General features: G+C 47.8%; 1 protein-coding gene across 3 annotated transcripts in view; it reads right to left on the reverse strand.

Moving 5' to 3' along the window:
• The window catches only part of GDPD5 (glycerophosphodiester phosphodiesterase domain containing 5), a 97025-nt gene that overhangs the window by 49261 nt on the left and 33883 nt on the right, over positions 1–13881 (reverse strand). For 2 of the 3 annotated variants that reach the window (XM_064411140.1, XM_064411138.1), the window contains one exon: positions 8341–8515. In XM_064411140.1, coding sequence (XP_064267210.1) covers positions 8341–8457 — 117 coding nt within the window. In that variant the 5' untranslated portion in view covers positions 8458–8515. Of the gene's footprint in view, positions 1–8340; positions 8516–11002; positions 11118–13881 lie in introns of those variants that run through there. The other variant, XM_064411141.1, reaches the window with a different exon arrangement.

Here is a 13881-nt window from a genome sequence, read left to right on the forward strand (position 1 = left end):
TTCTGCTCCACAGAGTGCTGCCCCATCACAACACAGCCTCATTTATCCCACAGGATGGTCCAGAGGGCAAAGACACATCTGGTGACAAAAGCCACTGAATGGGATAATGTGCCAAAAGCTTTCTGCCCCAGCTTTGGTGGCAACCCAGTGACCTGAAGGCCTAGAATAAAAAAAGAATTAGAGCAAGGCGAAACTGAAGCGCCTCTCTCTTTCAAGGGGAAAATTGATAAAATCAGGGTCTTCCCCAGCTTCTACAGCACAGCTGACATCAACAGAGACTGCCTGAAACTGTGGACATGTCAGATTTACCAGCATGAGGTTGGGGCTTGTCTTCCCAGAAACAAGGCTGCACTTGTTCCTGTATCTGCCAGACAAGGGGATGCTTTGTGCAAGTCAGAGAAATGATGTATTTTTCTAATAGTTGACATATGGAAGGGATTTACCTATTTTTCCCTAAGAGAGATTTAAATGGGTTCAGTGCACTGCCAGAGGAAAACCAAATGAAGCCACAAGGCCCAGCAGCAGCTGAGTGTCCAAAGGCAGCATCCCTCTGGAGAGGAGGCAGAAGCTTGGCTTATTTATTCATTACTATTTTTTAAATCTCAAGGGTGAAGCGTTGGGGAAAGAAAATAAACAATCAGCCACCCTGGGAGTAAATTTAAATGCTGGAGCTGGCTCATCACACAAAAACTTTGATATTTCAAGCCCAGCACATGACAGACACTGGTCCATCATAGGTTCCACTTTGCCTTGTGCTGTTTATCCCTCACTTCTGGCTGGAGAAGCAGGAATCCCTGATGGCAGCAGCAAAATAATTTGGTTAGACTTGAGCACACAGCTACTAAATCCTGCAAACACACACAGAGTAAATCTGCATCAACCTCAGGGGGAAAAAAAAAAACAGTAAAATGAGAGATCCTTTCTAGATAGTGCTCAGCTACACCCCCACTTCTGACACAACTTGAGGCTCTAGAGGGTGCTGGGGAAGGAAAAGAGCCAGACAAGGAGGCACAGGCACAGAGGGGTGGTTTGCCCAGGATGTGGGGTGGTGTGAGCGGTGACAAACCAGGCGTGGCCAGCAGAGCCTGCACAGTGAGCTCTGAATTACAGGAACCAGGTTTGTTTTGCCAGAAAGGCCACAAAAAGTCACGTGAGAAAATGTCAAATGTGAGGGGACACACTGGTGAGTGAGAATGAAAGAGCTTTGTGGTGAAAGGAGCAGTCTGGGGGAGCAGAGAGCCGACACATCAACACCAACACCCATCTCTCCCCCACAAGCATCAGTAGATGGGATATTGGGAAGGAATTCCTCCCTGGGAGGGTGGGCAGGCCCTGGCACAGGGTGCCCAGAGAAGCTGTGGCTGTCCCTGGATCCCTGGAGTGTCCAAGGCCAGGCTGGAAAGGGCTTGGAGCCACCTGGGATAGTGGAAGGTTGGAATTACCTCATCTTTAAGGTCTCCTCTTGATTGCAATCAAGAGAAAGGTTGGTTTCTGCTCAAAGGGACAAGGACTGGGGTCACTTTCCTCTCCCTTTGCTAAGCATCCAGCTGATCTGATCCCATTGGAATTTGGCTGGGAATGTGAGTCCAGCAAGGACACTTTGGCATAAAGGGGATGTTAAAGTGTCCAGGTTTCTGCTGTTCACATCACCCTCAAATCAAGAGGCTGCTGTCTGCCCAGCAGCCTCAGAACCCCCAGCTGATGGGCAGGGAGGCAAGAACTGCTCTCCTTGGACCCTGGGCCATCCTTGGCACAGGCAGCCTGATCTCAACAACCACCCAAGGTCACTGGCACTGCTTTTTGTCACCCAAAAGTCAACCTTGACTCTGCAGGCACCTTCAGGAGAGCTCACAAGGAAGTGGATTCAGTTTCCAGGAGTCACAGGCTGTAAATGGACACTTCAAACAAAGCCTCAGTTGTTTCATTTTTTGTTCCATAATTCTCCCTGCAAAAGGGCCTCATTTAACTTCACTGCAGTCAATTGACTCTCAAGTGCTTGCTGACATCATCTGCAAATAAGGATCTGCCAAATAAAGGCTCAGAACTGCATGTCAAGTGGAAATTATGGGTCCAGACCAGTTCACCAGCTTTGCTTTTAACACCTCACTGTAGACATGGCACAAAGACCAAAAAAAAACCCCAAAAAACAAAACAGAATAATTTTCAAGGTTGAAATGAGTACAAAGAGTAACAACCAAAAAGCAATTAAAACCTCTAGCCATGGACAAGAAGCTGCTGGTTATACCTTTGAAATCCCACTGTGGAGCTTGGCCACACTTCTTCTGGAAACAACCTGGAGAAAAAGCCTAAATCTGCAACCAAACACTCCTAAATCCAAGTTTCCTTTCCCAGAGGAGCACACGAGGCAGTGAACAAAAATCACAGACCAGCTTCACGGCCAACAAAGAAGAGTCATTATAGTTTTCAGCTTTGCTAATCAATTTTGTTAATGAGACATGTCAGCAGCACAGAGGTTCCCAATTCCTAAAACCACAGGCATTCCTGGAACCCAGGCACTTTGGATCCCCACCCAGACCTCACAGGCAGCAGGGTCCTCTCTGAAACAACAAACTGGCAGATGACTGAAATGTCCTGTGACCAATGCCAGGAAAGCCACACCTCACAGATTTCAAATTGTTCCCTTCCCTGCTGACCATTATTTCAAAGAGGGGCATTTGGCAAGGGCCTGGAAGAACAGGACAGAGGAGAATGGCTTTAAACTGACAGAGGTCAGCGTTAGGATGGGATATTGGGAAGGAATTGTTCCCTGGGAGGGTGGGGAGCCCTGGCACAGGGTGCCCAGAGCAGCTGTGGCTGCCCCTGGATCCCTGGAATGCTCAAGACCAGGTTGGACAGGGCTTGGAGCACCCTGGGATAATGGAGGGTGGAATTAGGTGGTGTTTAAGGCCCTTCCCAACCCATTTCATGATCTACTCCCAGACTGGTTCCTTCCCCAGCTTCCCCCTCTTCCACCTTTCTCAAGGAGCATCACCACAAACTAACCCTGCTCCTTCCTATTCCTTCCATTGCATTCATTTACTCCCACTGGGCCCACATTTCCTTCTTATCTAGTTAATTTTCGTGGTCATTTTGGAACCACAAGCATCCTTGAGGCACCTCCACAAAGTCTTTCATGAGTGACAGAAAAAATACCTTCAACTTGGATAGGAAAAAAAAAAAGGATGACAAAAAGCCTTTTCCATTAGCCTGCACTCTCCCAATGCATCCAGGCACCCAGGAAGGACACAAAGCTGCAAAGTTGCTCTCCAACATTTTCTGCTCTGTCACAGTCCAAGTGTCCTTGGATGTGTTCCAGGACACCTGGGAATTCACGAGAGAGGCTGGAAAAGCAGAGTTGGTGAAGCAGGACACTGGCAAATTCAACCCCAAATGTAAAGTAAATCACTGGAGCCCATCTCCAGGGCAGCAAGGTCACATTCACTTCCCTCTGGGTGAGGAAAATCAAGGCTCCTCTGGAAAAGGGCCACAATTTCTCACTATTCTGTCAAGATCAGACAGAGAACTTCTGACATCCAGACTCCCACAAGCCAAACTTTTATGATGTCAATGCTATTTCACTTCCCTCATTTTCTTTCCTCAAAATTCACACTCATGGCTCCACACGTGGGAAAGGACTAAATGTCTGAGTAAAGACCAACACAATTAATTAACCTGGGATTAACGGGATCACAGGTTCCCATTGCTTCTTTGGGAAAAGGAGTTATGTAGTTCATTTGTAGAAGGCTAACTATAACAACAACTACACAACTGAGAGGAAAAAACACTTGCTTAGGAAAACAAGCAGAAAAACCACCTCAATTTTCCCCCCTTCTTGGAGGGAATTCAGAAAATATTGTACCTTGATGCTGTGTAAACAATCTCCAGCAATAGCTGTAAGATTGTTTTATTCACAAGCCTAAAATCCAGCACCAGAGCAGCTGCTGTGCAGAAAATTAACTGTATCCCAGTCAAAACCAGTAAGGAACTCACAGGGAGAGTCTGGAAAGACTTTCCCATGTGGGTTAAACCAGGAGTTGATTGAGCATATTCAAATCAGTCAAGATTTTATGAGAGTGGCTGCACCTTAGAGTGGAGGAGCATTGCTGTACCCAGGTGTCCAGGGGGCAGAAATCCCTGTAAAAACACATGGCTGGCTCTGAGAGCCCAAAAATCCCTCCTTTCCCCCTTTTCTTTCCCCTTTCTCCAGCTGCAGCTCAGTTCAGAGCTGGCTGTTCAGAGCCCTAAGCCACGTTTTGCAGATGCTCTGCAGGAAAAACCTTTGACACCTCCAAAGCTTTACAAATCCCAGGGCGTGTTAATCAGCCAGTCTGAGCCCATAATCCCCGCCCAGGCCCCACAGTCAATGGGTTTTGCAGACTCTCCCCCACAGGCATTCTGCCTCTTTCAGGACCACACCACAAATTCAGCATCAAGCATCCTCACCCTGACAATATTTAGGGTGCACCACAAGATTAGGCTCTAACCCTGTGGCTTTCCTGGGGTTTCCAGGACTTGGGAATTCCCATCCTTCAAAGCAGCTTTGCTGGAATAGGGAACCTTTTTGACACAGAACAAGTAGGTTCATCCCAACCCTTCTGGAAATCAAAGAGAAGCAAGGTCTGGCATGTTAATCCCAGTTCCTGAGGCTGGAACACCTCTCTGCTCCTTGCCAGTCATCCACAGGATCCTGCCCTGTCTAAGAGAGAAGTCTTGCTCCTTCATGAAGGCCAAAATATGCTATTCCCAGTTAAAACCAGTGACACTCTGCAAAGTCTGGTCTGCAGGCATCACACAAAGCAAATGCAATTCCTGCCTGGCTCAGCTGTCACAGCTTCCCTGGACAATCATCCACCTCACAGCCCCCCTGCAAAGTGAAGGGCTCAAAGGTGAATTTTACAAGATGTTTAAGTGATGTGGAAAACCCTAAACACAGCCTGGTTTTGCTTTCATTTCCAAGCATCATGGAGAAAAAAAAAATAGAATCATAGAATAGTTTGGGTTGAAAAGGACCTTTAAAGATCATCTAGCCCAGACCCCTCTAAAGAGGGGGCACCCTCAGGAACAATAAGAAAAAGCATATTGATATTTAATGGAATGACTGGATTTCCCTGCATTTAGCCCATCAATCCAACATGATTGGACACATCCATTCATGGGGACTCAGCTCTGAGTCACTGGTCACATCCAATGCTTCAGTGCCCAGCCTCAAATCAAACAACCTTGAAAGAGCCCCTCTCCCTCAGAAGCTCCTGTGCCTTCAGGCCTGTGGTCTGAAACCCTCACAAATTGAAAAACACACGGAAAAGGGCAAATGAGCCCATCCTCTAACAGCAGATTTCAGCAAAGCAAGCAATTTCTGTGACCAGTGACCCCTGGCCATTTGGGAATGAGCCCTGAAAAGTCCCAGCTCCAAAGCCCGTGGCTTAGATCATCTGTTCAGGTCATTTCACTGCTCTGGCCAAGCGGGAATTACAAGAGCATTTCACCAGAGAGTGAATTAATACACGCAGCCCAGACACAGCACTGCAATTCATTATGCTGATGGATCACAGCTCCTCATTTATCTCTGCACAAAAGGACCCCAAAAAGCCATCAGAAGCCTCAGTTGGAGGCCATGTGATGCATTTAACCAAATGGACTATCTGCAATCACACACATTTCACTTGAAGGGCATCAACCCTGACAGGCACTGCCCAGTTCATAGCAAGGGGTCGATATATCATTTGTAGATCTGCAGCTACAACATGAGCAGCAGCAGATAAAGGCAGGGAGAGGCTTTATTGGCTATCTCCCCTCCCACATCCTCACAGTTCACACAACTTGCAATTAAGAAGAGGATTAGGAGATTTGTGTTAGAAAGAAAGACCATGTTTGACAGCTCAGCCCAGCCAGTCAATAAAAGTGGCTTCTTTTTACTGGATAGATTAAAAAATTATCATTGCTGTTTCCTTTGGGAGGAAATCTCTATCCCCTCTCCCACCCAGGCTGATTTCCAGGCTGGGATATTTGCTGTGTACAAACAACAGGGGTTTGGAAGCAATAAAAAAAAAATTGCTTCCATGCACTGACTTCATAACATCCTTGGTTGAATATGTGATGAACAAGCTGTGGTTAGATCAGAAATTCCTTCCTCACACCAGCTACAGAGATTATAATGATCTGAATCACAGCAAGACCATTTCTCCTCCTTCATGTGTCTTTCATTTAAAAAAAACATTAAAAAAGAAATGAAAGGGGGTCTTGCCATTAAAGCTGAGGGCCCACAATAGAAAAAAAGGAATTCTGCAAATGTTCAGAATTTTAAAAAGAGATCAGAGTATATTGGTTGTGTGCCTCCAGCCCCTCTCTTCATTCGCAAAGGTCAGAAAAAAGCAAAAGATAATGACAATTCCAGCAAGCTGCCTCTCAAAAAAACCCCTAGAACTCAGGTGTCCAATTAAAATCCTCATTTTCGTGCAATTTTTTAACATGGAAAGCAAAGCTTGATGTACATCCATTTGAAGGAAAAAGAAAGGAATCATTAAAATTGTGGCTGTTGAGGTGCAGCACAATTCAGACAACAAACATTCACAGGCATCAGCTGAAGATATCATGGAGGCAATGTTGGGTCGTGATCCAAATTTGGATGAAAGCCTTTTATTCTGGGGAGCTTGATGTTTAACAAGAAAGCAGATAACACAGCCTGCAGCTCATTTTAGGCTTTCTTCTCCTACTCCTGCTGCTGTCTCCATCTCTCTTTTACCAAAGTGGAAGTTGAGGCCTCACAAAGACTTAAAAAACACCAGCTCAGACTGGACATGTTTTTAAGCCTGGGTCAGCTACCTTTAAACACAACAAATTCCTTTCCAGCACTAGCACAAACCAATGGAAATTCCAAGCAGACTTGGAAAGCTGCCACTGGTATTTTTTGGTAATGCAAGCAGAGGCAGATTTCACTGAAAAATTCATGGCAATTTTTCTGTAAATTTTTAGCTAAGGACTGCAATGTTCTGCTGGCTTGAAGTGGTCACCCAGACCAAGCTGAAATCAGAGGGAAAACAGCACCACCATTCCTACTTTGCAAAAGGAAATTTGTTTTTAGGCAGCACAAACTTGAGGCGTGACTTCCCAACTCACAGGGGAGCTCCCGGCCAAGCTGCACCACCAACAACGGCTGCAATTCACAACCAGGAGCAGTGCTGGCACAGGATCTGCCACACAGCCCTGCCTGCTCCTTCACAGCTGCTTTTCCAAGAGGAAATGCACTCCAGAGCCAAGAAGATCCCTGGTTATAGGCTTAAAAACAGAACAGAGGAGCCAAGCGATAGGAGAGCGAAATTAAGCATTCAAAAGGCAACCAAAGGGTCCCCTGGGAGCACTTCCAGATGAAACAGGATTTAAAGAAAGAAAAAACCACCAAATTTAACTTGTAAGTACACTTTAAAAAGCCATCCCAGGCAACATGGGAGTACAGGAGAACAGTAAAACAAAATCCTTACCCAGATGATGTAACAGGGTGGTTTTGACAGCAATGTTTTCACACTTTTCTTATCAACACATCACAAGACCTTATCCCCCAGCCCAGAACAAGAGGGGAGGTGCAAGTCAAGCCTGGATGCCCTCTGGCAGAGCTCCTACAATCTATATTTATCTATATATTTATTAGCTCTTACAATTTATATTTATCTATTTTTATATATTTAACCTCCAACAGTTTTCCCATTCACCCCCACCTTGCTCTCAGCTTCTGTTGCCTTTCTTCAAACCCCAGAAGGGTTTAGGTCGGAAGGGACCCTAAAGATCATCCAGTGCCACCCCTGCCATGGCAGGAACACCTTCCACTGTCCCAGGCTGCTCCAAGCCCTGTCCAGCCTGGCCTTGGGCACTGCCAGGGATCCAGGGGCAGCCACAGCTGCTCTGGGCACCCTTTTCCCCTACCTACAAACTCATTGTCGCACACAAGAACAGGATCATAAAGGTTGGAAAACGCCTCCAAGATCACCAAGTCCCTTCTGGGACCAAATACCACCGTGCCCACTGAAGCCACACCACGAAGGCAGGGATGCTGCAGAAACACAGGACCTACATATCCAGCCAAAGGTGTAAAAAAAAAACCACAAGGAAAGTATTTCCTTTACCACAATGTAAACAGATTTGGGCACATTCAATCCCCTGGAGCCCCATGACCAACCTCACTGTGCCCATCTCCACATCAACCATACGGGGACGGCCTCCTGCCACGGTCAACAACTCCCATCAACCATCCAAGCCAATAAATACGGAAAAAACCCAAATCTCTCATCATTTTAACCAAGATCTATGGGAGGGAGGAGGTGTCAGGCACTGCTGTCCCCTGCTCACCTTGGTGGTGTCATCATGTGACCGCTGGTACCGTTTCCAGCGGCAGCCGTAGATCCCGGTCAGACAGGACAGACATAGCTGGGGCTCGTAGTACTGCAGGGGTTGGTGTTTAACCATGCTCTTTCCAGCCCCTCCAGAGCCAGCTGCCACTAATCCATCAGCTCCTGGGAGCGCCCTGGGGCAAAGCAGAGAAAACAACAAGAAAAAAGAGGAAATTAAAACCCCGAGCGATATTTCGATACATTAACAAGCAATTTAATAATTAACCGTGTCCTCTGGCTGCTGAGAGCAGGGATGAGAATCAGATCTATTCCCAGCCCTGCCAGCATCTCCCACTCGTTACTCAATGAGACCAAGAAGTTTAATTAGTTTGCAAGTTTTGTTTCCTCCTGCAGCTTCTCCCACACCACCAAAAGCAAATGTGTTCGCAGGCGTTACTGGTGGGGAAAACCATGTGAGGACAAAAGCAGGAGGATGAGGATCTGCAGCCCAGGTGATTGGGCTCTTATGAGTGACTGAAGTGTAAAGAACAACCTGAAAATCGATTCAGAGACCTCCACAAAGCTGAAGCTGAGCCAAGCTAAAGCAGTTTAATGTCAGCATCCCATGGAGCCTGCAAAACAGTCCCAGAGGAGGAATAAACACTTCCATGCCTCCTGCAGAAGGGGCATCACAGAATCAGGGACTGTCCTGAGCTGGAAGGGATCCAGCAGGACCAAACTTCTGGCCCTGCACAGGACATGGAATACAGAGTGTGTACACACAAAATGTATGCTATAGGTATTACCCTCTCCCTTCATACACCTCTCAAGCACTCACAGGATGCAGAGCTGGACGCTGTGCTTGATCCCACACCACAGGTTTCCCACAGCTTCCTGCAGCACAGGTGTGCACCCACAGCCCCACACTGCTGCTGTGTGCATCACCAGTGGAGTCTGACAGCAGCTGAGCTTGCACAGTGCTCACCCCTCTTTGCTGAGGGTGCAGGGTGTGTAAATCCCACCCTCTCCAGGGGAAACACTTCGCCTCCTTACATGTGGGATTCCCAGGGCTCAGGTCTTGGGCAAAGCTGTGACAGCTGAGCAGCAACATCCTCACTGCCATCAGCAAATGGCTGGGATTAGGGAGATTAACCAGCCACAGAAAAGCTTTTCCTTGACACATCCCATGGAAGGAAGCCTCCAAAAGCAGGGCTGACTGTATTTTTCACTCCAGCTGATGCTGCAGGCGGTGCAGACACAGTGCTGGAGTCTGGAAATGTCAGCAGGGACACAGAGAGCTCACCCCTCCCAGCTCCTGTCTGTCTGTGTCCATTCACACTCCGTGCTGACAGCCTTGCCTGACTCTAACCAGGACTCAGCATCCCAGAGGCTGCTGTGGCTCCAGACCCAGCAGCCTGTCACCAGGCTGTCCCCAGAGCCCTGTGCCTCCCTCTCCCCAGACACAGAGGCAGCTTTGTGCTTCCAGCAGAGCTCCCCATGCTGCTTGGGGTGCTGACACGAGGTGGGCACGACCCACGCACCCATGTGTGGCTCTGTTTGTCCCCTGGGGGTGACAAGCAGGACAGAGGCACAGCCAGCCTGACTCAAGAGCTGTTTGCTGCTCACGTCCCCCCGTGCTGCTGCTGTGCCACCTCCGTGGCCTCGTGTCGAGGTCACCTCCCTGTGCCCGCCTTTCACCTCTGCTCCTGCTATTTATAAAGCTCAGCATTAGTCACTGCTCAAGCTGCCTCCCCATCTTCAGCTTCCAGACCATGCCCAGGAAATGAGCCTCCCCCTCTGCCCTCCCACAAAACCTGTCACAATGGCACAGAGACACCGAGGATGTGAAAACTGGAGATGCTGTTTAAAGGTCTTGGGCTAAAACATCCTCTCTGCCCTGTGCAGTGATGTACAAGATGCTGAGGGCTCAGTGCAAGATGTAAAAATCATTCACAGCCTATTAACAACTCCCCAGCCAAAGCCCTTATTCCCACCCTGAAAACCTAGAAGGCTGTAGCTGTTCCAAGTAATCCTGCACTAATTCCTCTCCAAAGGACAGCATCTCTCCTGGTTTCCTGTTTTAGTCATGCAAGGCAGGAGGGCAGACAGACCAGCTCATCCACAAAAGCTTTCACTGGGTATTTCATTTGATCACCCTCCCAGGGAATTATTTCTCTCCTGTCAAAGTGGGCAGGCCCTGGCACAGGGTGTCCAGAGGAGCTGTGGTGTCCCTGGATCCCTGGCAGTGCCCAAGGGAAAAGACAGCTGAAAAGGCTCTGTAAGACACCAAGTGAAGCTCCCACCCTGGTTCCTCTCACTGCAAAGACAGGCACTGTGGGAGCCCAGAATTCTAGACTGCTCTCCACAAAAACTCAGGAAAAGCACAATGACAAAAAAACCCCACAAAACCTAAGATGAATTTTAAAAAACCCACTCCTAAACACAGTGTAATTGCATGAGGCACAACCAACAAGCCAAAAATCACTCCCTCTTCTCCATGAGCATCACAACCAGATCCATCAAAGCCCGAAACGGGTGGGAAAGGACAAGACCCAGCAGGCACCCTCCCCTCCAGGCACACGGCCACCTGAGCAGTAACAGGAGCTGCAGGGACAGAAACCACACTGATACCATCTGCCCAGAGAGCCGGGCTTGGCCAAGAGCATGGGCTCAATACTTACTGCTCCTGCTTCCAGAAAGGGAGTCAGGGGAGCAGCAGAGCGTCTGCAGCACCTCCCAATCACTGTTCCCATGACATCTCCAGCTGCCGAGGTGGAGAGAGCAGCCCATGAATGATTCAGCCCACTGCTGGTTAGCATTACATACAGAAATGAAAACAGGAAGCAAGACAACAGGCATTAATTATTCAAATCCAGCAACGTGCACCAGGAGGGAGGGAGGGGGGGGAAAGAAATAAAATAGAAAGCACAAACCCACTCAGGCTCTCAACCTTGACTTTCAAGATGCATCATCTGCCAATGGCTATGAGCTTCTCAGAGCTGAATAACCACCTCATTTGTCCAAAAAGGGGGAGCAGGGTAGATTCCATCTAGAAATACAATGGGAGCATTTTCCAAAGGCTCCAGGATGCCTAATTAGCACACACTGCACTTCTGAGATACTGAAGTGGAGGTATTGGTTACACATTATTCCTTTCCAAACAGCTTTGGAGGAAAAAAAAAAAAAAAAGGAGAACTGGAGTTGCAAATTTAAAAGTGAAGCTCTCTGGGGAGATCTGGCCTAAAAATTTTTGATTTTTGTCCCTCTGAGTTAACTGCTCCATCCCTGCAGTCTCAGGGCAATATTCAGAAACCTGGACTGGAGAGGGAAGGCAGCAATCAAGACCAATCACTAAAGCACCTCAGTGCCCTCATTTTAGTGAGGGGAAGAGCAACAGCACGAGTCCTAAAGTGCTCTGAGTAATAGTGGGGATGCAGCTCCAGAGGAGCAGGTTTTACAGCCTTTCCCAAGGCTGGCTGCTCCCCTTTGATCCCCCTTCAAGCAGACTGAGGGGTGACCCCACTGCAGGTACAACTTCCCCATGAGGGGAACAGGAGGGGCAGGCACTGATGTTTGCTCTCTGGGACAGGACCCAGGGAACAGCTGGAGCTGTGCCAGGGTAGGTTTAGGGTAGCTTTAGGGAAAGGTTCTTCCCCCAGAGGGTGCTGGCACTGCCCAGGCTCCCCAGGGAATGGACACGGCCCCACAGAGCTCCAGGAGCTCCCAGGGAGGGATTTGGGGTGTCTGTGCAGAGCCAGGGATTGGAATTGATGACCCCTGTGGGTCCCTTCCAGCTCAGGATATTCTGTGGTTTTTAAAAGCCAGGCAGCTCTGCTGCCCTTCCAGCCACACCACGGAGAGCCCTGCTCTGAACACCCACCACGGATTGCTCAGGAGGCTTTGGATCAGCACATCCAAGAGAAAACCCAAAACACAGCCAAGGATGCTTCAATGGAGGCTCACAAACAATGAAATCACTGAACCATTAAGGCTGGAGAAGCCCTCTAGGATCACAGAGTCCAGCCATGAACCCAGCACTGCCAGGTCCACACCAGCCCACGGAATCCTGAAGTCTCAGGAGACGTCGGAGCAGAGCCAAGCATTTGGAGAGAGGCAGACACACAATTTTCTCCAACAGCCCCACCATCCATGCAGATGTGCAAGACACCTGTGGTCTACAGGATCTCCACCTGCCAAGGCATGGCTGGGAAGACACATCCAATGGAAAACCTTGGACTTCCACAAGGTTCCAGAGAGGAGAAACTGTGGGGAGAAAGAGGGGAAGAAGCACATGCTCTCTGGAGAGGCTCAAAACCAAAGCAAGCTCTGAGCACACAAGCTCCCATCTCCCAAAATTCAGGTCCAAGGAAACTCGCCCCACTTACAATACAAATAAACACAGAGCTATCTGAGGTTAATTTTTATGTTAAATCATTTTAAAAAGAGCTTTGGCAGATTCTACTGATTTCCATATTAAAGGAAGTGTTTTTCCTCTTGTTGGTGACTCCTGGGATCACTGTTTATCAAGAATCTCTGTAAATTCAACATCTCTATCTCTACTAAAACTTGTATCAATCTAATTATGCTTAAAACCTTGTTAAGCAAATAATTTCCCATGCCAATTAGGTGAGAACATGCCTGATAATCAATTAGCCCTATTGATATGCTTGTAAGGCTGCTTGTCAGTCGTTTCCCTAATTATACTGGAAAATCCTGATTTTCCTTAAATACTTTATAAAAAATTAAGCTATTCCAGAGCAAACTCTACAGTTCTGAGCACAAAAAAAAAGAAAAATGGCAGAGAAATCTCTATGGCCCAGCCAGGGCTGAAATCATTATCTAAATTCTTGGGATTTGCATGCACTCTCCATTGGTTTTCATAGACATTTTTTTATTAATACACTGAACTCATCCAAGCCAAAGTAATGCAATTTCATTTTCCACGTTGGGGAAAATGGAAATGGAAGAGGGTCAATATCCCCATCTGTTTAATAACAAGCTATTACTGAGGGCTGTTTGCTCTGGCCACTCCCACGGGAGGAAATCGAGATGCACACACACACACCGAGCACCATTTTCCACATTTTGCTGGCACAAACCCAAAGCATCTCAGCTTGCAAGAGCCAAGATTTCATTTCAAGGCGGGAATGGGACACCCCAAAGCCAGAAAACAGCCTCAGGTGATTCATTTTGGGGGTGGAGGATGCCCAGGCAGCGACCCAGCAGGGTTATTCTTCCCCACACGTTGTTATTCCCCACTCTGGAAATCAGGTTGGGTCAGAGGCTTCCCACCCACTTTTTCCAGGCTGAAAACATTCATTTTTACACTGATAATACTGCACAGACAAAAGCAGCAGATATATCAAAGCTCCAGTCAGCATCTATTTTTTTCCCCCCCCCGGCAAACAAACAAAAAAGATGAACTGCAGGAAAGCATCCTCTGCCATGTGCATATGGATATATGGAATATTTTGGATGAGAGCTGAGGCAGGAAAGCACAATAACCTCGTCCCTAAAGCAGAGTGCTGCTGCCTCAATGACAGAAAATAAGTGTGGGGGG

Source organism: Passer domesticus, chromosome 2, assembly GCF_036417665.1.
Source record: "Passer domesticus isolate bPasDom1 chromosome 2, bPasDom1.hap1, whole genome shotgun sequence".
Classification (NCBI taxonomy): Eukaryota; Metazoa; Chordata; class Aves; order Passeriformes; family Passeridae; genus Passer; species Passer domesticus.